Here is a 26,160-nt window from a genome sequence, read left to right on the forward strand (position 1 = left end):
GTAATCACTATGGGTTTAATTATGTGGGAATTTTACATTTCACACATTATGTACAAGAACGTGCTGCTGTTTCTGTTGCCACTATAGCTCAATGTAATTATTTGTTAATTTTACATGTGTTACAGGTATCCCTCATATCTGGCACCTGAGGTAATTGCACAAGGAATTTTCAAAACTACTGATCATATGCCAAGTGAAAAACCATTGCCTTCTGGCCCCAAATCAGATGTATGGTCTCTTGGGATAATTTTATTTGAGCTTTGTGTGGTATGTATAAAGAAATATTAAACTAATAAAATAAATTATGTGATCATTAGAATTTGCTTTTTAGAAAGGAAGTTTACATAGTAATGAAATATTTTGTTGTACAAATTGACTAGAAATAAATAGACATATTGTATTGGAGCTCATAATTATATTATAGTCCATAATGTTGGAAGGATGCAGAGTTGAATGAATTCAGTAAGAGGAAAGTTTAATTTTTTTATAGGAGTTTTATGTCACTTGGTTATGTCCTTGGGTTTGGGCAGCCAGTGCAAGTATGACAGGCTACATATAAGTTTAAATATTCTGTGTAATTCAACACCTAGAATTTTATGGAAAATATTAAAATATAAGTAGATAACCATACGAGCAACTAACAAATGGAACTTTTGTGCAGTAGAAATATTTTTTTAAAAAATGAATGAAAAACTATATCAAAATCATACTGCTAGGAACCATTTCCTCTGTCACTAAAAATGTAGTAGAGCCATTCTACTCTGAGAAGTTCCCACTGTTGAAAGAAGTGTGGAAGAGTGTTGAGGTATTGATGAGAACCTGCGTAAAATTCACAGACAGATAATAGCCACAGTAAGACAGAAACAGCCAATGGAGGGAGGGATTATAGCATCGAAACTTTACAATAAAATCACATGTTTTCTAAAATTACATTTATTAAACAATTATATAAGCTATCAAGAAAACAAAGTTTTAATGAAATATATGCAATTATTTAAACAAAGAATGTTAATGAATTCTAGGAAACTGGAAAAACTAAAAGTAGATAAACCTAAGAAATCCTCCCAAAAGCATTTGTACACAAGGATAAAAAGAGATTGTAAATATTAAAAGTTAAAAGAAAAGGAAGATGTACCCAGATGTTCTAACAATCTGTATAATGGAAAGATCCAAAGTAGAGAATAAAGTCCACCTTTTGGAAGTACAGGTTCTTTTAAATGGAAAAATAAAAAACTCAAAAACAATAAAAATACAAATACCTGGAAACTATATAGTAAACCTGTAAAATAACTGATGACATTGTTAGGGTATTATTAAAAGGTAAGGCGATTTATAACAATTTCATATTGGCTCTGTCTATCAACTTTTGCTGCAGGCTTCTAAAGTGTATATTTCTAAAAGTTGGAAAACTATCGTACATAGAAGTCAAACTCTCTGAGCTGTACTGTAGCAGAGTTCTGCAGATACATGCCTGCTCAGTGTTCTAACAGCTAAAGTATTAAAGGCCTTTGGAGACTTCATTGCTGTTGTAGGGAAAAATCTTAAAACCCACAGTTGTCACAAACATTTTTCCCCAGGAAAATCACAGTGGGAAGGAGAGTACCTATTTTTCTAGTAGTGAATATACAGGAATGACCGATTCAAACATAATTCCAAAAAAAAATTGAATTCTAAATTATTAAATTTAAAAAATTAACATTCAAGAATGACACTGAAATGAATATGCAGAACTGTGAGAAGCACAGGATTAAAATTACAGTTTTGAGGAGAAAAATACTAGTTTAAATTGTAGGCCAGGGTAGCTGAGTGTTCAGTGTTGAAGGGTATATATTCTAATTTAATTACACTGTGGTATCTGTGTGTGTTCACGGTGGTAGAAAAGTAGCAGCCAGATGGAAATATACATTAGAACCATATCCTAGAAGACTTTAAATGCTAAATGGAGATAATTTGTATTTGGTTATATAAAGTGTAGGCCAGCTGAAAGGTTTACGACTATAGACCAACCTGTACTTCTGACAAGTGATAGAACATAAAAAGCCATGGAAGAAAAGCAGCAACTGTTTTTTTTTTTTTTTTTTTTTTTTTTTTCCCAGTGCTCTTTCTGATGGTACTTTGGTAATTTTGATCTTGAAATATTAAGAATATTTTACCTCTTAAAATAATCAAAGTTTGTGTGTATATGTGTAAAGTCTGAGCCATCTTCTTAAGACTTCTCTTTAAGTCTCCTTCAGAGAGTGTAAACATTTAACTTGTTTGTAGTAAATGAGACAGAAAAGCCAACACTAATGAGGCACTGTCCACTTTTATAACTGAGCACTGTAGGTTTGTTCAGTTTCTTCTGCAGTTTTACAGATGAGAGATATGCGGTGTTAAAGGGATTAGGTAATTTAGCAATGTTATTTAATTATTTGGTGATAGAAGAATCCAACTTGTTGGACATACAATTGCTTAAAACATGATTTTTAGAGATAAAAATTTTGACTCCCAAATTCATGTTAAGGGGTTCCAGAGGCAAACTGATAAGGAAACAACTAAACTATAATGTGTATCTTAAAATAGCCTGTAATACTGGCTACTCTGAGCTAGGAAGAACTTAGTTTGAGTTTGAGGCCAGCCTAGAAAGATTGCCTTAAGTTAAGAGTATAGGAAGGACTGGGGATGGAACACAGTGATACCATGCTGTTCTAGCAACTGTACTGATTTACCAACTTGAGTCCTTGGTTCTGTCCCCAGCTCCAAAAACAACAAAGACAACACAGAAACTTAGGTAGTGTTAGAAGACATGGAACGGCGATCTGAAGTTGCTTGAGAGGAAGAACTGCTGTGGGTAGTTATGGGTGCAGAGAATGGATTAGTTGAGCAAGAGACATAAATAAGGATTTCAGGGGTAGACTTCCAGGGCCATCTCTGTATTTTACTAAACAATACTTTTGGTGATCAGGAAAAATTAACAATAATGTGTGGTTCTCAAAAGTGATCAGTGCTGGGAATCACATTTGATCTAATGATCATTAGATGTTGGTGCCGTAAATAATAAATATTATACAACTCTTTTAAGAATGTTAACAATAGTTCTTCTTAGTCAAGCTGATTTAAAAAAAAATCAGTAAAATCTGATAATAAATAGAAGTGCCAATATAATTAGCTAAATAATAGTACAAAAGATACAGGAAGAAACAGGGAGAACAGGGAGAAAATTCTAAGCATTAATAAGAATTTATTTTCCCATTTTATTTAGGGGAGAAAATTGTTTCAGAGCTTGGATATTTCTGAAAGACTAAAATTTTTGCTTACTTTGGGTAAGTTTCATACATTTGGTTATCTTTCCACCATAAATACAATGTATAGAAACAGCTGTCATGTGCATTGGCATACTCGCTGAAGTAGTGAAACTCCTGTCTCTAGGGTGCTGGTGATGAGGTAAGCATGAGATGAGATCATGGAGAGTGCTTTTAAAACATACAGCAGTTTTCCTTATTCATGAATGAACTTGAACCTTCCTGGGAAGAAGTCTTAGTTTCATGATTTAGCCAAGGAAACTATTTTTTATAATCAAACTAATAGAATACAAAACTGTACTTCCACGACCAAATCTAACCCTTGTGCTACCCTTCTAATGTGACTAGTTGTATATGAAAAACAATCTAGGGAGAATGTTCATGTCTCTTTAAAACTTACATATGTATTATTTGAAATGTATACTAGCAAATGTGTAATCTAATTCAGAGTGGTAATGAAGAGAGAACTGATAGGATTATTTCATATGAAGTAGTGACACATTAGAATTCCAGTAACAGTTCACAAAGGATAAAACCTGTGGGAAGGAGGCAATGAACTAAGTAGTATAAAATTTTATCTCATCCATTAATTCCGTACAAAGACTAGACACTACAGCTGTCAAGGAGTTTGGGGCACTGTTAAGTGTGGTCTGAAGACTGAATTTATACTTTTTATCTCCAGAGGTACATTGGGTCATTCTCCAGATCTCATGTAATAAAAATAAATTATTCTTGTAACCATGAAAAAATACAGCACCTTTAAAAATTCCTTGGATTTTTTTTTACCTTTATGTAAGTTGCTATAATTTAGTACCTGTGCTGGACTGAACTGAGTGAGTAAGCTTCTATGCTTTTGTCAGAACATGTAAAGAAAGTTAATTCTTTAAATAAAAAAAAGTTTTAGTAGCTTAGAGACCAAAACTATATTATATATTTGGATTTGTCATTGTATTTTCCCCAGTTATTGTGATAGATTAAAAACCAATGTTTACTCATCTGCCTTTCCCTTTGTCTTAGGCTGTGTAGATGATACTATAATAGTTTTGGTGTTTACTCACCTGGCTTTCCTTTTTCTTAGGCTGTGTAGATGATACTATAATAGTTCTGGCTGAGGAGCATGGGTGTCTGGACATTATCAAGGTTAGTTGTACATGAGTGCTGTTCCAACAGACTATCTGAGACTCGGTCATTTTTAAAGAACAAAAGGAATCATCTCACAGTTTTAGAAGCTAGAAATGTCATGATAAAGGTGTCCACAGGCTCAGGTTTCTAATAAGGGAAGGACACTCACAGCAGAGAAGCAAGCTGGTCGAGGATGCAGTGGATATAGGAAATATAAGATCCCATTCCCAAGATGAAGGCCTGTGGGACCCCATCATCTCTCACGGGCCACCTCTTTTATTTGTTTGCTTTTATTTTTATACATTCTTGAGAACTCCATACAATGTTCTAACCATATTCACCCCAGTTCTTTTCCCAAGTTCCTCTTATATCAACCCCTGTCTCCCAAATTCAACCCCTATTTAATAACCCATTAGGTCCAGTGTGGCCCATATACTCCTTGGTGTGGGTGTCCACTGCACCCTGATTTGTTTACCAGGAGCCAGACCCTTACAGATAACCGATTCTGCCTTCGCTAGACTTCACTGGCTGTCAATAGCTCCCCTACCTCTGGCTCTATGGGTCTTTCCCCCACTGTTCCATGTTGGTCTTTGAGCCTTGCAGAGGGGTTGTGACATAGATATATAGCTGAGCAGTCCATAATCACAACTTCCCACACTTTAACCATTGTGATTTTCTGCCAAACCACCATTCCCTGTACAAAGACACTTCTCTGATGATATCTGAGAACTGGGTAACTTATGAGGAGAAAGAGTGTATTTAGAGAACAGTGTGGTACAATGTCCATTTAGTAGAATAATAGTCCCAGCCGCTCATCTCTTAATGACATCTACTTGGCCTTAAGTTTCAGGACCTGAATGTAGAAAGGGACACAGTCAAACAAGAACAATCTGTTTAGGAAAGTTCGTTTTCACATTAAGATACAGTAACAAGCTATTCAAGCTGTACTTCTCTCTCTGCAAATGCTAATTTTTTCCCAGAGAGTGACAAATGAATATAAATTTAAATAAAGTCCAAATAAAAATGGTTTTTTATTGGACATTTTCTTTATTTACATTTCAAATGTTATTCCTTTCTAGGTCTCTCCTCCAGAAACCTCCCCCAATCCCATACCCCTCCCCCTGCTTCTATGAGGGTGTTCCCCTACTGACTCCCGCCTCCTCGACCTGGCATTCCCTGAAACTGGGGTATTGAGCCTTCACAGAACCAAGGGCTATTCCCATTGATGTCTGACAAGGCCATCCTCTGCTACATATGCAGCTGGAGCCATGGTTCCCTCCATGTGTGCTCTTTGGTTGGTGGTTTAGTCCCTGGGAGCTCTTGGGCGTCTGGTTGGTTGATATTGTTGTTCTTCCTATGGGGTTACAAACCCCTTCTGCTCCTTCAGTCCTTTCTCTAACTCCTCCATTGGAGACCCCGTGCTTAGTCCAATGGTTGGCTGTGAGCATCAGCCTCTATATTTGTCAGGCTCTGGCAGAGCCTCTCAGGAGACAGCTATATCAGGCTCCTATCAGCAAGTACTTCCTGGCATCCACAATAGTGTCTGGATTTGGTGTCTGTATACAGGATGGATCCCCAGGTGGGGCAGTCTCTGGTTGGCCTTTCCTTCAGTCTCTGCTCCACACTATGTCTCTATTTCTTTTAAATTCAAAACTTATGAGATTGAAATATTTTAGTAAAATATATTTGTACAATCGATCATTTGTCTATTTTTTATCTTTATTGACCAGGAGCTTCCTGAAAGTGTGATAAATATTTTGAAGAAGTGCCTCACCTTCCATCCTTCTAAGAGGTGATTCCTTTAGACTTCAGGCTTATCCCAGGATTCTTTCTCTATAGAGTTGATTTAGTATTTGGTATGGCAGTGATGGACTAAGGGACAATAGCTGCATGTGTTGCAGTACATAGTTGATACCAGTATTGTACGTGATTTAAAGTTAACTTTCTGTGAATAAAAGAAGTCAAATCATAGCCATCTGTGTTAAGGAAGTATCTAAGACTTTTGACTCCCACCTTGAATGTGTTATATTTGTAGGAAAATTTTTATGACTTTTATGCATGCTCAGTATTTTCAATTGTCTTTCTCAAGGCCAACCCCAGATGAGTTAATGAAGGACCAGGTGTTCAGTGAAGTGTCACCTTTATACACCCCCTTTATCAAACCTGCCAGTCTCTTTTCATCTTCGCTGAGATGCGCTGATTTAACTCTGCCTGAGGATATCAGTGACTTGAGTAAAGGTAAAGATGAGGAGAGCATAGGTGGTAAGTGCGCCTTGTTTCCAGAAGTCCCCTAGCCTGTTTACTTTTGAATTCATCACTAACAGGTCTTACATTCATAGGCTTTTGTGGAAAGTAGCCAGGGAATTAGGAGGTGATTCTACAGTGAGTCAAACATAAGTCAAATTTTAGACTCTAAATTACTAATATTCCACATAACATATTTTAAGTGGTGTAGATTGTTGTTGCAGGTGAGGGCAGGTATAATATAAGACTGGAGTCTGTGATTGGGCAGTGAAAAAAGAAGGCAGGCTGAGAGTTTTAGAGACAGGACAGGGAACAGAGAGGGTAGAAGGACAGAGAAGATGGAGGAACTGGAGGCCGAACCTGATCCACGTAGCTTTAAATAGCCATAGGGTAGCTATGAATATCTTAGAAGGGATATAATAATATAGGACAATCTGTCCAATCTAGGTGGGCATCTTGTATCAATATCAGTTGGCTCTGAGTTTATTGTGTGGGCATTTTGTGTGTTGAGAATTTACTGATATAAACCTGACTGATAAATTACAAGCCTCTAGAGTTTTGATTTTACTGGGTTAAGGGCAGGGAGGGGTGTGGGATTAGTGACAGCTAGCCACAGGGGATGGATGACTGGGAAAGTAAGCAGGTTCCACAGCAAGAGAGCCAGGAGTTGGGAGGCCACCACACGGGGACCATGGGGACAGGGAGAGACTACGTTACTAGAGCATAGCAAGCAATAGCATGGATTGTTTTTTAATATTACACACAACAAAGTGTGTAATCTTAAAATTCTATCAACAGTAGGAAGTCTGTGCCATCATATTGTGCAGTAAAGCATGAGGAAAGGAATGCTTTGTTGGCATGAGGGTTTTCCTACCACATTCCTTTCTGTAGAGTATAAAAATTCCTGTTCTGTACCTCTAACGTGGGGAATACGTTTTCCAGATTTTACCTTTTCTAGCTTCTCTAGATATAGGAAGCAGGATGTGACTAAAGTTGACTACTAGGATCGCTGTGCATATCAGCTTAGTGTGAGTTTCATCAGGGGGCAAGAGAAGTACTGAAGTAGCAGTTTTACTTCCATTGTGAGTATAGAAGTATGTTTAGAATTTTGACAATCTCTGGCCCCTTCACTGTCTTTATGCATAAACCACTCTTAGGAGGAATTCAACCTGTTACAAAGATGAGTCAAAATGTATAGTCATGACACACCTGCACCTAGACACCCCACTCAAGTGCACCCTAGCCTTCCAGTTTCACTATGGGCAGAAAGCTTGTATGAATATCACAGTCCAGGAACAGAAGCTTACTAAACTGCGTGGCCTGCTTATAGGACCACAGAATGCTGTCCTTCCTCCTTGCCACCAACATCATAAAAAGTATTTCCTCCTCCCAGGTCAGTTAGGTGCTGCTAACTTCTCCTGTGACAAGTCATACAAGGAAGAAAGTCCTCTGATGGTATTCCAGATTGATTCTGTTTTCTCCTCCCCTGGCCTAAAGTGCAGGCCAGTTTTCTCCAGTATTTACTGTGAGGAACTGCGCAGGATCCTGGTGATAAATTTTACTGTTGTGCCAGTGTCCCCCTATAACTGTACATCCTGGGACTTCAAACTCTCAGACTTGTCTGCACTGAGCTTACAGCAATTCATCAATTATATTCTACTTTTACTATTCTAGTTCTGGTTCCTGAGGCTCTTTTCTGTTCTTGCACTTCCTTCTATCTGCTTTTCCAATTTTGTGCATAGTAGTTTGCCTCCATTCTGTTACCTTTCTTATGGTTCTTACATAAGATTTTCAGTCTCATCTGTTGTATTGTTAGGTGGAGTAGCAACTTGCAAAGTCCTTAGATGCAGAACTGATAACCTGTTCTTCAGCTACTTTTATCAGAATGTCAGCTGTTATTAGTATCAGCTATTAAAATAGACAAAATGGTAATAGTAATTTTGAAAATTTTACCATTAATAGATATAGACAATGATTACCTGGCGGAGAGATCTATTGAGGAAGTTTACTACCTTTGGTGTTTGGCTGGAGGAGACCTGGAGAAGGAGCTTATAAACAAGGAAATTATTCGATCCAAACCACCTATCTGCACACTCCCGAAGTAAGTAAAGAAAATCTTTGGTAATAACAGTTGAAATTTTTGGTTGATTTTTTATTTCATTTCTTTTGGTGGATATTCTAATTACGTGAACATGGAAGCAGTTAGACCCACACCTGTGGGATGGGTTAGAATTTGTAATTGCAGAGTTTTCTCTCTAAAGCAGTGGCACTCAACCTTCCTAATACTGTGACCCTTTAATATAGTTCCTCATGTTTGGTGACCCCAACCATAAAATAGTTTTGTTGCTACTTCAAAACTGTAATTTTACTACTGCTATGAATCATAATTTAAGTATTTGTCTTCTTCTGATAGTCTTAGGAAACCTTTGTGAACAGGTTGTTCTAGCCCCAAAGGGGTCTCAACTCACAGATTGAGAACCACAGCTCTAGTAGTGTGAGTGACAAAGCTAACCAGGACAGCATGTGCCAGAATTATAACTAATAGAGAGACATAAAAGTCAGTCTTGTTTGGAGAAACTTCAACTAGCAGTTACAGTTTTTGAAAACTTGTTTGTCAAGACAAGGTCTCATGTAGCCCATGCTAGTCTTGAACTCACTATGTAACTGACTATCCTCAAAGTCCTGATACACCTACCTCTGCCTTCCAAGCACTGGGATGTAGGCACATGTATCACACTATGCTCGATTTTCAAAATCCACTGTCTATCTGAATTTTACTTCTTGATGATGAGAGTGTGATAGGAAAATTTTTTAGAAAAAATAAATTATATTTTTATGATCAACATAATAACTGTTTTTTTTTCTTTTTTCCTTTCTTTAAATCTTAGTTTTCTTTTTGAAGATGGAGAAAGTTTTGGACAAGGTCGAGATAGAAGCTCACTCTTAGATGATACCACTGTCACATTGTCTTTGTGCCAGCTAAGAAATGTAAGGATGAAAGCTTACCAAATATGCCTCATCTAAAACTAACACACAACACTTTGCATTTGTGACACATGAGAGATCATCTGCAGTGTGTGTCTGGAGTAGAACTGTCAGAAAATATCTGTGTAAACTGTAAGTTCAGCCTGTGCACTGCCGGACTGCTCACAAGGTTATCTTTGCATCTTCATTGACCAAGTCTTCCTGTTTCTCCATTTGTTAAACATACTAAATTTTAGGTAATTTTAAACATTTTAAGTGTTGAAATAAAAACAATTAAAATTTAAACAGTTGATCAGATTCTGATGTTTTAAAATGTATAATACTAATTAGAGTTGCCTGATTTCAGTGCAGTTGTGAGTCTCAGCTATGTGTTTACCTGTTCTGTATATTACAAGACCATATATTTCATCAGTACTTCTAAGTGAGTTGTCATTTAAAAAACCTTAAAAAGTATATTTCAGAAATTGTGCCTTCACCAGCTATATTTTATGCAAATGTCTTTAAAGAATATATGAAAAAACATATCTTTTTAGTAATCTTTTAATAAATGAATATATTAAAATATCTTTTTAATCATCATAAATTAAATGATGATTAAATCATCATTTAATCATCAAATTATTTTATACATTAACGTTTGTATTAATGTTAGTAATTTGGTATTGTATGTAAGGAAATGTTAGGAACACTGCGTATAGAGGGAAAAAGGGAAGACTTTGCTCGTATGTAACCCTTGTCAGAAGTATGGTATGTTTGAGTGTTCATGAAACAAAATAATCTTTAGATTCTATTTTTTACTTCTTTGTGCTGTTGTGGATTTATAATTTTTACATAACTATTCTTTTTAAGTAGATATTACTCTTACTACCCAACATAGTGATTTATAAGTACTTTGTTTTAAATTGGCAGAGATTAAAAGATGTTGGTGGAGAAGCATTTTACCCATTGCTTGAAGATGAGTGAGTACCCGCTCCTTCATTTGACACTTTTCCCAATTCTGTTAGATTAATAAGAAATGTGTAGATTTTAAATAGGACATTTATAAAGTTGTGCTTTAATATTATCTTTGTCCATATTTTTACTTTGGTTGTTCCTTTACAGCCAGTCAAATTTACCACATTCAAACAGCAACAATGAGTTGTCTGCAGCTGCTACCCTGCCTTTAATCATCAGAGAGAGGGATACAGAGTATCAACTAAACAGAATTATTCTCTTTGACAGGCTGTTGAAGGTAGGAGCACATCAAGTGATATATAGAACATATCAAGTGTTAATGATGGTCCAGATGATTCTTCCTTTAATGCTGTTAATTCTTATAGCTTGAAATTATGAGTAATTTGTATGATCTTTTTCAATTAACTTCTCTAACTTTTAAAATTGATAGAAGTTAAAAAATGACAATATGTGAAAGATCACCTCAGGCAAAGAATTAACATAATTTTTAAGAAAGGCATAAAAGTCAATAGGAAAAGGTATCAATGTTGATAGAAATGGGGTATAAAATATGAATATAACTAGTCAACAACTATATTAAACTCACCTTTACTATAAACTCAATTATACTGCACAGTTTCAGTGGAATATTCCTCCACATCATTAACAAGACCAGCAGGGGCTTGTGAATTCAGATTGGAAACATTTTGCAAAGCAATTTTAAGATGTCTATCATGTATCTAAGACATAAATATCCTGTGTGCTACTAATTGTCTTTTAGAAATCCCTTCAAATTACAGACTTATAGAAGGTCAAATATGTGGGAAGTTACAGTAACTAATGCTCAGCAAATACCTTCTATACTAGAATTTTATAAGATTTTTGTCTTTGATCAAATGAATACATATCAGTACATATTTATGAGGTACCAGTGTTATATTTAATCCATTTTTTTGCAAAATACAATTTTTAAGTCAAAATAAGCTTATCTGCTTTTTCAAACATTTACCATTTATTTGTGGCAAAATAGATATCAATTTTTGTGAGAACTCTGGTTTTCAGTCACTTATAATCTGCCCTGATTAAGAACAGGTAGAACAAGCCCTTATTTTTAATTTTATTACACAGTGTTTGGAGATATTGAAGTGAATTTATCTGTTTATTTATATAGATAAAACCAGACCAGTGGTTAATAATCTTAAAAATGTATTGACATTCTCCTCGACTCTATCGCCAATATATATTACAGTGCCCAGACTAGAATATGAACCTGGTAATTTGAGACATTTTCTTTTTCTTGCCTTGGTACTATTTTTCTTTTAATTATTATTAAATTTTATTTATTATGGTTATTATGATGATGATGATGGTGTGTGTGTGTTTATATGTTTGTGTGTGTTTGTATGTTTGTGTATGTACAATGTATGTGTGAGCACCTGTGCCGGAGTGTACATGTGGAATCCAATGGGTGACCTTGTGAACCCTGGATTCAAGCTCAGACCAATTATCAAGCTAGTGTAGCAAGTGCCTTTACCTGCTCAGCAGTTTCTCTGACTCTCTTTCAATCATGTATATGTCAGTTATGTTTATGAGGTATATGAATACATATCAGTACATATTTATGAGGTACCAGTGTTATATTTAATCCATTTTTTTGCAAAATACAATTCTTAAGTCAAAATAAGCTTATCTGCTTTTTCAAACATTTACCATTTATTTGTGGCAAAATAGTTATCAATTTTTGTGACATCCTCATAAGATACAGTGTGCTATTATTAATTTATAAGTAGCCGTACTTTTGTGCACTAGATCACTAATATTTGTTTCATTGACCTAACCACACATATCAAGTAACCTTTTCTGTCCTTCTCTCACTGCGGTGCTATTCAGCTCCTGCTAACTACTTTGCACTTGGCTACTTGGAACTTGTAGGAGACCACTTTTCTAATTGTTTTTCTTCTAATTAACAAATGAGTGACCATATGTATTTGTCTTCTCTGTGCTTGGCTTATTTGATTTAACATAGTACCTTCATGTTTTATTCATGTTCTCACACATTACAGGATTTCATGTTTGGGAGCTGAATGATATTCCACTTACAATATACACTGCATTTTCTTTATCTACTTATTATTGATAGATATAAGTTAATTCTACTTGTTGCATATTATGAATACTGGTAGTACAATAACTACAGGATATAGTGACTCCATTTCCTTGGCAGTCATACCCAGAACTGGAAATTGTGGATCATAATAAGTGTTACAGGTTGAATGTAAAGTATCCTACACAGACTTCTGTCTGTGAACACTTGGTTACTCTGTTTTAGGATGTTGTAGATCCCTTAGAAGGTGCAGTGTAGCTGGGGAACATGAGTCCTAGCAATAGACTTTAGTGCTTATGCTCATCTCTGATTCTGGCTCCAAACTCCTTGCTTCCATATTGGTACTACATAACTGTGATGGATGGTACTGCCCAGCCCATGCATCACAGCCATGAAAAAAAAAAATGACTAATACGATCAGACAGGTCTATCTGTAATTTTTTGAGGAGAGTCCATGTTGTTTCCCATAATAGCTATATGAATTGATATTGCCATCCATAGTGTACCTCAGTACCTCAGTAGAGGTCATAGGAGCTGTAAAGAGGTGAGAAGTTTCTCTGTGGTTTCTGCTTTGCATTTCCCCAGGGGTTGGTGATGCTGAGAGTGTTTTCAATGTCCAGTCCCTATTTGCAGATCTTCTTTTGAGAAATGTCTATTTAGATCGACTAATAGTTATTTTTTTTTAACTGTCAAGGTTTTGGTTTCCTTACTGTGTCCTGAATATCGATTCCATGTCAGTTGTAAAGCTTGCCAATATTTTCTACAATTCTGTAGACCATTTTTTACTCTACTAATTATTTAATTAGCTTTTAACTTTTAACTTGATATATCTAGTTTTCCTTTTGTTTCATACCTTTAAAATAATTTCTTAAAAAAATAAGTCCAACATCCATGCATTTCTTCTGTATTTTTAAATTTTTTTTTACTTTTTATTGGTTATTTTATTTATTTATATTTCATCTGTTGTCCCACTTCCCAGTCTCCCCTCTGCCACCCCCCCCAATCCTATCCCCTTTCCCCTTTGCCTCTATGAGGGTGCTCCACCACCCACCCACTCCTTCCTCACTGCTCTAGCATCCCCGTATACTGGGGCATCAAGACTCCAAAAGATGGACCAAGGTCCTCCCCTCCCATTGAAGCCAGATAAGGCCATCCTCTGCTACATATGTAGCTGGAGCCATGGGTCCCTGTGGTGGATAGCCCTAGCCTCTTGTTGTCATGGTAATTCCACTCCTGGGAGTGGCTGCGAAGGAGGAGTGAATCTTGTAAACCTTCTGTCCAATCAAATTTGTTAAATAAAGGCTACAGCCAGTGATTGGGCAGTGGAAGAGGAGTGGGAGGAGCCAGAGGCAAAAAAAAGAGGATAAGACCAGGGTTGGAGTTGGAGGGTGGGCAGTTGGTGGAAGCAGAGGAGTAGGGAGTTGGTGGAAGGAGAGAAGACGAAGAAGACCTTGACGTAGGAAACCGCAAGTTGTTAAGAGCTCTCTTAGCCGGGGAGTAGTGTAGTTTAATGGTAAATCTGCCCAGTCTAGGCATGCAGCATTCATTTGATATTTATTGACTTGTGTCTTTTCTTCTATGGACTTCCTATGGGCAAGAGATTTACTGCAACAGGTCCCTCCATGTGTATTCTATGGTGGGTGGTTTACCCTGGGAGCTATGGGTTGTCCAGATAATTGGTGTTGTTCTTCATATTGGGTTGCAAACACCCTCAGCTCCTTCAGTCCTTCCCCTAACTATTCCATTGGGGACTCTGTGCTCAGTCTGATGGTTGGCTGTGAGCATCTGCTTCTGTATTTGACAGACTCTTGCACAGCCTCTCTGTGGATAGCTATACCAGGCTCCTGTCAGCAAGCACGTTTTGGCATCAGCAATAGTGTCTGGGTTTGGTGTCTGCAGATGGGATGGATCCCCAGGTGGGGTGGTCTCTGGATGGCCTTTTCTTCAGTCTTTGCTCCATTTTTGTCCTTGCATTAGAATGAATGTGTTCAGCTTTTCTCAGTGTGGAATACTGTTAGCTTTGGGCTTATTCATAGACTGTGATATATTCTTTTCCATCCTGTTTGTAAATATTCCTTTTAAGGACATGGTAATGGATCTTGTTAAATTTTTTCTGTATTTACTAATAGGATAATATGATTGTTGTTCTTGTGTTAATATTATGTATTCCATTTTTGCTTTGTGTGTGATGAGCCATCATATGATGAACCCACTGGATTCTACTGAGGTTTTCATGGGCTATGGGACTCAGTTTATAGTATTAGGTTAAAAAAAATGTGCTTTGTATTCATTAGGGATGCAGTTTTCTTGTCTGGGTTTGGTATAGGGTAATGCTGTGCTCTAGAATAAGTTTAAACAAATTCTTCCTATTTGTATTTAAAAAATAATTTGAGAATTGATAATTAGCTTTCTCTAAGCATTTGGTACTGTTCAAATGTCTAGTCCTAGAGTTTACGTGGAAATGGGAATCTATTTACTCTGGATTCAGTCCTGATAACCTATTTTAAACTTGTTCATCATTCCCTCTTGAAGCGTATGTGCTGTTCACTTTGGAATTTGTCCTTTCCTTCCAGTTTATCAAAGTTACTGATTATAGTTGTTCCTAATCTCTGACAATCCCTCGTATTTTTGTGGTATCAGTCATATGTGTTTCCTTTTATCTCTGATTGTATTTGAAACTTTTCTCTATTTTAATGAATTGATTTTTATTTATTTTGCAGGGGAGGAGGAGGGAGGGAGGGAGGAGGAAGGAGGAGGTAGAGGTAGAGGGAGAAAGAGAAAGCACCCGAGTGAATGTATGTATGTACACAGTGTGTGTGCAGTATTCACAGAGGTTAGAGGAAAGTATGGGATTCCCTGGACTGGAGTTATAGGCAGTTGTGAGTCAACATGTGTGTGCTAGGAACCAAACTCTGGTCCTTAGAAAAAGTAGAAAAAGATCTTTACCACTGAGCCATCTGCAGACTCCTCTTCTCTTTCTTCTTTTAAAGTATAGCTAAGGGCTTAGTAATTTTGTTTATTTTTAAAGCCATTTTATTTATTTTTTTACTGTTTTGTGGACTTTATCTTATTTATTCTTGCTCTAATGTGTATCATTGACTTTCTTCTAGCTTTGAGTTTGGCATGTTCTTCTTTTTAGTTCCTTTAGATTTTCATTGTGAAATAGTTTTGCTTGTTTGATGTGGTTACTGATTTGTGTGAATTTCCCTTGTAGAACTAATTTTACTTTATCCCATGGGGTTTTGGTATGTTGTTTCCATTATTGTTTGTGTCAAGAATATTTTGATTTTCTTCATAATTCGACCCATTGATAGATAGTTCAGTAGTATACTGTTGACTTCCTATGTATCTGAGTAATTTTCAAACTTTTTCTGGTGATTGATTTCTAGTTTTACTGTATTCTTGTTAATAAATATGCATGATATGATTTTAATTTTTGACTTTTTATCTTATCATAGGCTTACCCATACAAAAAAAATCAAATCTGGAAAGAAGCAAGAGTTGACATCCCTCCACTTATGAGGGGTTTAACCTGGGCTGCTCTTCTGGGAGTTGAGGTAAGAAAGCAAAAAGCGTGGAAATTGATAATTAGTGTATAGAAAGAATACAAAGTGTATAGGGATTCATATTTATCTTCCAAATGCATGGGAGGCTGTTGCAGTGGGTTATGACTTTAAGGTCAGCTTGGACTATATGAAAGAATCCTAACTCAGAAAAACTATAATGCTTTACATATAATTTTACTTTTATTAATAGAAAACTATATATTAAATATATATATTTAACTACTTTAAGTAGAAAAATACTTGAAAAGAATAGAGTATAAAATATAATTATATTGATATTCTTTAATATTGTACTTATTAGTGCTCGTGGGAAATATTATTATTTTAAACCAGTTATCTAGTGACTATTTCTCAGTTCTAAGTGCCATCCTCCTTATGAAGTATTTTCCTTTTTAAATATAACTTTAATTTATAAGCGGTTCCAAATTGATTAATATTTTAATTCAGTTGTGGCTTGTCAAAATTATGAATGTAATTTAGTGGCTTTTAACAGAGCTGTTCCACCTTGGCCAACCTGCCAAGAGAAAAATCTGCTCTGTCTTCTCTACCTGATCCCAGCAGTGAGGGAAAGCACACTGTGCCAGAGTTACTCACCAAGCTTGTGTTCTCAGAAGAATCTGGTTCAAGTCATGATGATAAGTCCTTGCCACATTGTTTCAATTCCTACCAATTTCCTTTTCATCCTGTCTGCTTGTGTTCTCTCGTAGATACATGCCACCATCTTAGTTCCCTTGACCATTTTTAATCTTTTTAAAGTTTTTTATATAAATTATTTTATACAATGTATTTTTCATATTGTTTCTCCTACTTCATCCATTTCCTCCCAGATCCTGTCTACCTTCCTATCCATCCAACTTCCTGTTCATTATTGAGAGTGTGTTCTTTGTCTGTCTGCCGCCGCCCCCCCCCCCCCCCCCCCCCCCCCCCCCCCCCCGCTCAAATCAAAACAGACTAACAAAAAGCATGGAGTGCATTTGTGTTAGCCAACTGTTCCCGAGTGTGGGGCCCATCCTGTAGTGTGACCTCAGTTATTTTTAACCTTTATAGATCTCTGTTGGCACTTTTTTTTCTCTATTCTTGATTCTTGTAATGAGATTCTACAAATTTCTTTGAATGTGTTTGGTTACTTCACAAGATTGCCTGTTGCTTTTTACCACTTGTTAATAATTAGTGCTATAGAACTATACTATATTCCAGATAGACTCAAATTGTCATGATTTCCAAACACATTATTGATAGATATCCCCTAAAAATGTACGCAGTAAATAATTTTGCTAAATTCTTGGCTTTCTCTACCACTATAGTAAGTCATAGAAATAAGAACTTCTTCATGAGTGATCCTATAGAACATGATTGAAATTTAAAGCAGTATATTCAGATATTCTTTGTGTGATGCTGTAACTAAGAAATGTTAGTGAGCCTGCTGTTCTCCGATCACAGCATAGTTACTCAAATGTTCCTGCTACTGTCATTCTTCTGGACAAGTTACTTGCCTCACTTGCCTTAACAGAAAATCTTCTGATAAATAAACCTCTCTCTAAAGTAATACCTTCTTTGTGAAAATGTTGATTAGTGAGTTAGTAATGCATAGAAAATGTTAATTTGGTGTGCTCTCTAGCTAAGGGACCTCTAAGGTCATTTACCTTTTGGTATATATAATTCAAAAGGGTTCTTTGGTGGTTGTTTGTGTTTCTTTTTGAAGTAAGGTCTCACCGTGCCTCTTGACTGCTGGGATTGCAGGTGCACAGCAGCACACCAGGTAACCGTCCACCTCACCAAAGTGGACTTCATCAGACATGGTCAGAGATGGAGAGGATGTCTAAATTGTGAACTAAACTTCAGTTCAAATGTAACTATCCATATTTAGGTTGATCTTCAAAATTAGATTTTTATAAGAAACAGGTTTTCCTTAAAAGCATGACTAATCCAAAAATTTCAAATATAAATGCTCTGAGTATTGACATCTTGCTGAAAAAAGAAAATGGGTTTTGCATTTTTAGATTAGAGACACCGTACCAGTAAATTTTATGCAAGTATTCCAAATTTAGAAAAACTATAAAATTAAAATACGTACGATCCCAGCATATTAATATGTACTTCCAATTGTATTAAGGATGTAAGAAACTTATGTATTTTATTTTCTGCAGGGAGCTATTCATGCCAAGTATGACGCCATTGATAAAGACACTCCAATTCCCACAGATAGACAAGTAAGGTGTTCTAAGACAATTCTCCCAACTTTTATCTATTGCCTTCATTATGAATATTCTGCCACTGCCCAAAATATGTGTTGTTAGAAAAAGTTTCTCTTATACGCAGAAACTTATGTGTGATGTTTCCAAAGATTAATTTAAAAACCCGTACACTTTATTAATGGATTATAAAGGTGAGCTATTCTGAAGCAGTCTCTTACATGTGCTGAAGAAGCAAGGGCTAGAAGTGTGTGGGATCATCTGTTACAGTTGCACCTCCTGCTTTGCTGCCTACAGATTGAAGTGGATATTCCTCGCTGCCATCAGTATGACGAGCTGTTGTCATCACCAGAAGGCCATGCAAAGTTCCGGCGTGTACTGAAAGCTTGGGTAGTCTCTCATCCTGATCTTGTGTACTGGCAAGGTAACATTTCAGCTATTAGGATGTTTCTTCAAGTCCTTTCTCTTTTATTTTGAAAGGGTGAAAATCCTCTGAAATTCTAGTGTATTTTGAAGATGTTAACTTTAAATAAATTATTAAACAAACTTGGTCTAAATGCATTGGGGATATCATTTTACATAATATTTAAAAGTCAACAGCTTTCAGTGCCATTGACAGGAAAACAGAGTCTAATCTGTGGAAACAGTTTTACTCTTATCACAGTAGTGAAATAACTCATTCCATAAAAGATGTTAGGCTATTTGAGAATGTTACCACTGAAGTATTCCTAACAGATAATTATTGTAGTTATTAGGAATGGACTATCTATCACCTTAAAGTGCTCATTTTGTTTGTTTCCTTTTTCTCTCTAGTATCATTAATGTCTATAAGCCTAGATGTCTTCATTTGCCATTATTATCTTTATGATCATTAATTCATAAATAAGAAATCTATTGAATTCCTGTTGTTGAGTGTTTTGTTATGAGCAGGGTATTTTGTTTTTGAGTTTTATATTGCTTACTGACCACTCGTGAAGGTATGATTATTTTTGCCCAGCATACCTGAGAATACATTTCCTTCTAACCCATTATAGGTCCAATTTGAGTATTAACAGATTAAAGGCACTATTATCAATAAAATAAATGTGTTTGTAGACTTTATTTCATAATCCTGAAGGAAAAAGGCTAATATGACAAAGATCCATCTCCTACATGAGGAGACATCTCTGAAGAGGCCAAATAATTACCAAATTCACACATGGTTTGGGTCAGTCTTGACTGTATCTGAAGCCTCCAACATATTTATGTCACTATTGCTGTGCTGCTCTTCGTGTTGTTTGGGACATGTCAGACCCTATTTATTCTGCATAGTAACTACTGACAGAACACACTTCTGTGCCAATGACCGCACAGTGCTTGATCTGTTTGGAGGAAGGCAGGAGTGGAGTGGGTGCTCTGCAAATCTACTGGAAGGCACTCACTTCTCTCTGGTTTCAACTTCCCTGCATCAGGTCTCGACTCACTCTGTGCTCCATTCCTGTATCTAAATTTCAACAATGAAGGTAAGCTTTCCTATCACCGAGAAATCAGTATGCATATTATTCTTAAATATCAGGCTCAAAAACAGAAGTTTTGTTTTAAAATTCTTATATTTTACCTTGCACATATCATAAAATATTGTGAAATTGTGTTAATTTTTTTTTAGAGGGTGAAAATAATTAGTTGAGTATTAGAGGGTATTCTTTTTCATAAGGCCATTTTTGACAGTTTGATGGGAATTGTTCTAATTCTGCTAATTACTTTACCCACTTTGATGACCACTTTTATGATCTTTGGTAGAAGATACTGACTTTTCTAGAAATTACTATTAAATATATTTTCTAAATAATTTATAAACCAATCAATATTGGTTAGGTTTCTCCCTTATTATATATCCAACACATATTATACCAAACATACTTGTTTAATGGAGACATCTCTGTGCATTTTGTGATCTTAGGCAACACTCTGTGGACCAACAGGTTGATCCTATGTCTGTTTTGTTCTCGTGGACCCATATGCCAGTGCTGCCAACCTTAGCGTGCCAGGCTCTTTGCTAATGCAGAGTTTTGGTTTCTATCTGTTTTAGGACCTTTTATAGTAGGTTTTTAAACAACTGTGGTATATTAGATACACTCACATTTAGAATTACCACTCATGTAGTATGATATCCTATATTACCGTAATATATAGGCATCTCACCTCTGACTCTCCATCTTACATATACTATCATTACTAGCAATAGGAATTTTTGGAATTGAGTAGAAATGTAATAATATTGAAAATTTTAGATTTCTTTCTTTGAATGACTTTATAGTGCTCTCTTCTATAAGCTCACTCACTAGTCTGATCCGGTTTTTGCTGGGCTTACTCAGGTATACCCAATTATTAGTTGGATCCAAGAGTAATAAAAGATCTGTATTTGAAAGTACAGGTTATAACTAGTACTCTTAAGTCCAGGAATCTTGCTTGTATCAGTAGTAATTAAGGATTATGAGGTTTCTGCACCTTGTTAATTATGAATGATTAGAAGTTTAAAATAATAAAGTCTAGGCAATTAAGATTTTATTATTGTAGGATAATGATTGCCATAGCAATTTGAAATTGAAATTACTGGAATGTTTATCTTTCAGTGTCTCCTTTTTAAATATCAGAAGCTTTTCTTCCTATAATTTTGTGTTTCCAGCGTTTACATTATAATTGTGTTTAATAGTAGACTCACAGAGTGTGTGCTGAGTGAATAGGAGCTGCTCATTACTCTGTAACTGATTGTGGGGTTGCTTTATTCTTTCTTAGCTTTGGCGTATGCATGCATGTCTGCTTTTATTCCCAAATACCTGTATAACTTCTTTTTGAAAGACAACTCACATGTAATACAAGGTAAGCAAATGCCTTTTCCTTTCTTTATATAGGAACACATTTCTATCAGAAGACCAATCTTCAGGATACTAGTTTTGACCCAGTGGCTTTTGTTGATGCTTCAAAACCAAAACCCAGGAAGAAGTGTCAGGATTTTTTTTTTCTTAAATTTTTTTCAAGGAATTATGGTCCTTTTCTGATGACTATTTAATATCTGCTCTCAATTCAGATGCAGACATGTACTTTGTCTCTACCAGTTAAAATGAAAACAAGCTATTTTGGAGAAGTTTATTCATTAGAGTTTAGTGATATTGAAAATAGTTTTTATAGCTTACAGTATATGCATATGCTAGCCAATGAAATTTGACAGCAACATAATTGCTTTATAAGATCGAGGTATATTCACATGGAAAGATAAAGCTAAATGGAAAAAATAAAATACAGGGCTAAGATTTTTTTTCCAGTATAGAAAATGGTTTATCTTAACTAGAAAGACTACAAGGTGAGCTTGCTTGCTAACTTAGAAAGAATGGTTCACATACGGAACCCTCAGTCCAGGCTAAGTAGCACAGTGCTTGCCTAGCATGTGTGAACACTGTTGCAAGCCCCAGTTCCACCACATGTTTGAGAAATCATTTTTCTCTTCTCTTGAACCCCCTCTTCCCATTCATTAGAAGGATTTATGCTTGTTCTTTGGCTTTTAGAAAGGAGGTCAAGCCTTTATTGCAACTTTCTTAGTGGGAAATAACTTCCTCTATTTGCTAATTGGAGTGCCCAGAGTCAGCATACCTTGTATCTGTTTTGATTGACTGGCTTGTTTTGGCTCTGTAGCCAGCTGACCTGAAGCTCGGTGTGTAGCTCAAGCAGGCTTTGTTCCTCCTGCCTCTGGCATGCTAGAGCAGGAGGCATACTTGACCCCAGCAGCATCTCTCCCTGTTGGTGAGCATCAGCTTCAGGATAAACTAGACACCTTGTGGGAGACAGTAGTTAGCAAATGTGTGTCCTTTCTGAACAGTAAGTGGACAGGCATGTGCTTTGAATCTGTCGTCTGCTTCCTTCACCCTGCTTGTCCCTGCTGAGGGAGTCAGTGCTGAAATGCTGATCAGAGAGGAGCCAGCACAGACACGTGCAAGGAGATTTGGAAAGTTCATTTCTCAATGTATTTTGTGCATGTTTTAAAAACAAATAGAGCTTATATATAAAGAGCCATAAAATTATGGTATTATTAAGTGAGATTTATATCAATTTCATTGGGATTGTAATTGCACTGTATTTAATAAAAAAAAGAGGACAATAAAATTTAATATACAGAAATTAGAAAGCATACTTCTTTATCATTACATACCTTATTTCAAGAAATAAAAATGTTTTCTTATTAAAATATAGGAAGTTATATTTAGTTTTATGTAATTGTATTGAAACTACACTTGATGTTTTAGGGTGATTTTATGAATATCTTCATTTTTAAAAATCTGAATAGTGTTCACCTTTAGAAAATACTATCTTTGAGACTATTTTGAGGACCTTGATTCATATTTTCATCATTTTTAATTAATAATTATAGTGCTTTAGCATTTTAATATCCCTTTAAAATGGGTTATTAGGGGCTGGAGACTCATCAATTAAGAGCACTGCTCTTTCAGAATACCTGGGTGCAATGCCCAGCACCTGTGAGCTAGTTCAGAACTATCTCACTCCAGCTCCAGAGGAACAAATGCCCTCTTCTCATCTTCTCTTTGGGCACCAGTCATAATATAGTCTACAGACATTCATGCAGACAAAACACCCATGCATATAAGATATATAGACTCAATAGTACTAACATGTGTGGGATCTTTTATTTTAATCTCACCATTGCTCTATTTCTTTGTAACTACCATTAATTCCCTCAGTTTTATCTCAAATCAAAGAATATGTGCAATTGGATTTTTTGTTACTTATAGGAATTTTAAGTTCTATTAGGGGAGAATGTATAATATGATACAGTTTTCACATATTTTCTCTCATGTTCTCCTTGAAATAAAGACCTCACTCTGAGCTTCATTTGAAAGCTTGTTTTCCATAGCCCAAACTTTGCCATATTATAAATTATACTTACATATGTGAAGTTACATTGAATACAATGGTAATACATGGTGTATTCGTATATAACATATGTGAAGTTACATTGAATACAATGGTAATACATGGTGTATTCGTATATAACATACGTGAAGTTACATTGAATACAATGGTAATACATGGTGTGTTCGTATATATCTGTTTATGTGAGTGTGTGCATGCTGGCATAAATCTAGCCATTCATATTTGGCAGAACACAAGGAAAATGTGGGTGGGGTTTCCAGTAAGTCCTTAATTAGCTGGATAAGTCCACACACTAAGTTTATCAGGCTAAAGTAGAATAATTTTAAAGGAACCCTTTTGTAGCTGTGGAGAATTGCCTGAGGCATGAACTTCTGCTTTAAACTGAAACATGCTTTCTAGAAGTTGAAAGTTACTAACTATAGCTTATCAATATACAATTGATCACTTGTGGCTCATGGTGCATACTGCTGGCTTCTAGGTAATTGAAATTATAGATACACCATAAGCAATGGTGGGAAAGCAGGTAAAGAAAAGATAAATGCCAAAGTTACCTAGGGATTTCAGCTTGGTTTGTAACTCTGAATTCATTGAAATTATACTATTTTGTTCTAAAGTGAGGGAACAGGCAAATTGAATGAAGAGTAAATCAATAAATGTGTTAATTTGAACATCTCATTCTTTATCTAGACTGAGTAAGCAATGCTCACATTGGGTCATTTGTGGGACTTGTTTATGTCATTGAATCGAGTACAGCACTGACATTTCCTTTGCTTGACTTGATTCTGCTTATTAAAAGTGCACACAGTGTTTATAAGCACGTAACTAAAATACAAGGAATAATTAGGAGCAGTGTTAGCTGAGAAATAGTAATAGGTAACTTTTGTTACTATTTCTTGAAATAACATAGATACTTGCAAAAACTGATGAAGCAAGGATACTTTATTTTTAGAGATATTTCACCAAATAATTCATTTAAAAATCTCTTATTTTGTCAGAAAAAATTAGATTATCAAAGGAAAGTTTTCAATTTTTATTGTTATTATTTCAATTTCAAAAAGAGAAACTGAGGTCATTTGTCTTGCCATACTGTGTTTAGTTTTACCTTGTAGCTCAGGCTGTGGTAGATGTTACAGTCCTCTTCTCTCTCCTCACAAGTGCTGAGGTTACAGCCTTTTAATTTTGAAGTTGGGTTCTGTTTTAACAAACAAAGTTATTGATTTAGAACACATGCTACCACACAATCTTGTTTAGGTCCATTAGTATGTAATCAATAAATTGGTACAAATAGTAACCTATTGAAACAATGGGGAAAGTTAGAATATATTCTTCATATTGAACCCTACAACTTGTAATAGAATAAACAAAAGGTGTGTGTGTGTGTGTGTGTGTGTGTGTGTGTGTGTGTGTAAGAGGGTCCCTACAAGTTTTATAGCCAACAGTGAAATAATCTGCAGAGACAAGAATGAAATTCAGTTCAGCTCAACATAGCCATCTAGCTTAAGCCAACTAGCTTAAACAAGCAGTGTCTGACAGCACAATTTTGAAAAAAAGTTTTCCAGTGACAATTAACTTTGTCCCATGTGTTCAACAAAGCCTAAGACAGGTTTACAACTGAAACTCTTTTACAAAGTGGATATGTATTTCTCCATAAAGAGACAGTGTGGAAGATAGGGTCTAGGGAGCTTGACTGAGGTACACATGGTGCCGATGGGAGTCAGGATTGTCCAGGCCTAAGATAACAGAAGTTACTTAATCTGTTGTAAAGTACAGGTGGCACTTCTCCTAAGGATGGTTTTGTGGACCAAGAAGCAATGCTCAAGATTTAGGGTAAAAGTCTTGGATAAACAACATAATATTCTGGGGGAATTCCAGTGAAGCCTGGCCCTACAGATAGCAAAGGACTGTAAACTACCTTTCCAGTATTCAGGAAAGGAGACAGGTAAACATGTCTTTTCTTTGAAAAGATAAGCCTTGGTGTTTAACTTTCCTGGATTCTCCAATACTTATCTGTGTACACAAGGACTTTTACCCTCTTCTTTGTATGTGTATGTGTGTGTGCGTGTGTGTGTGTGTGTGTGTGTGTGTGTGTGTGTGTGTGTGTGTGTGTGTTTGTGTCTGTGTGTGCACGTGCGTGCATGCAGGCACTTGTTGCATATGCACGTGGATACTAGAAGGTGAATTTAGGTGTTTCTAAATCACTCTCCACTTTATTTTTTGCAAAAGGGTCTCTCACTGAACCAACTCCCTAGTAACTCCCTGAAATCTGCCTGGCTTCTTATTGCAGATTATAGGTGCCCAGCTTTTATGTGGGTGCTAGGGGTCTGAACTCAGCTCCTTATGCTTGCAATAGCAGGCTTTTTACACACCAGGCTAGCTCTCGGTCCCACAAAAGATATTTTCAATTGCTTACCACTTACTTACTTTTATTAACTTTTGTTAACCAATTAAATTCATATTTCTACATATGCCAGACAGAATTATACATAGGAAAAAATTTACAACTAGAAAAGATGCTGAACTTTGTATATAGAAAGCAGTTTGAGTCACTGTTACTCTCCTGTGCCTACTTGTCTTTTACTGTTCCTTACGTATAGGTCTGTTCCACCTTCTAAACATTTTATCAACGAGAAACATATTTACTATTACTAGAGCAAATGTATGTGTACACTTTGATTGGAAAATATCAGTTATCTTGTGTTTAATTTCTGACCCAAGAAATAACAGATAGCTCTGAAAGTAAATTGTGATATTGTTTATTGGTATATTTGTTTAATACTTAGCACTGTGACAAGTAGTAACAGAATGGAAAA

General features: G+C 35.9%; 1 protein-coding gene across 3 annotated transcripts in view; it reads left to right on the top strand.

The window, feature by feature from the left end:
• Tbck (TBC1 domain containing kinase) overlaps window positions 1-26,160 on the top strand; it is a 138,345-nt gene that overhangs the window by 31,079 nt on the left and 81,106 nt on the right. For 2 of the 3 annotated variants that reach the window (XM_034500616.2, XM_076933263.1), the window contains exons 6-19: window positions 126-267; window positions 3,242-3,302; window positions 4,360-4,421; window positions 6,134-6,195; window positions 6,493-6,665; window positions 8,610-8,748; window positions 9,536-9,635; window positions 10,542-10,591; window positions 10,734-10,863; window positions 16,128-16,226; window positions 18,383-18,445; window positions 18,725-18,851; window positions 19,879-19,929; window positions 21,203-21,286. In XM_034500616.2, the coding sequence (XP_034356507.1) occupies window positions 126-267; window positions 3,242-3,302; window positions 4,360-4,421; window positions 6,134-6,195; window positions 6,493-6,665; window positions 8,610-8,748; window positions 9,536-9,635; window positions 10,542-10,591; window positions 10,734-10,863; window positions 16,128-16,226; window positions 18,383-18,445; window positions 18,725-18,851; window positions 19,879-19,929; window positions 21,203-21,286 (1,343 nt within the window). The remainder of the gene's footprint in view (window positions 1-125; window positions 268-3,241; window positions 3,303-4,359; window positions 4,422-6,133; window positions 6,196-6,492; window positions 6,666-8,609; window positions 8,749-9,535; window positions 9,636-10,541; window positions 10,592-10,733; window positions 10,864-16,127; window positions 16,227-18,382; window positions 18,446-18,724; window positions 18,852-19,878; window positions 19,930-21,202; window positions 21,287-26,160) is intronic. The other variant, XM_034500617.2, reaches the window with a different exon arrangement.

Source organism: Arvicanthis niloticus, chromosome 4 (assembly GCF_011762505.2).
Source record: "Arvicanthis niloticus isolate mArvNil1 chromosome 4, mArvNil1.pat.X, whole genome shotgun sequence".
In the NCBI taxonomy this organism is placed as follows: domain Eukaryota; kingdom Metazoa; phylum Chordata; class Mammalia; order Rodentia; family Muridae; genus Arvicanthis; species Arvicanthis niloticus.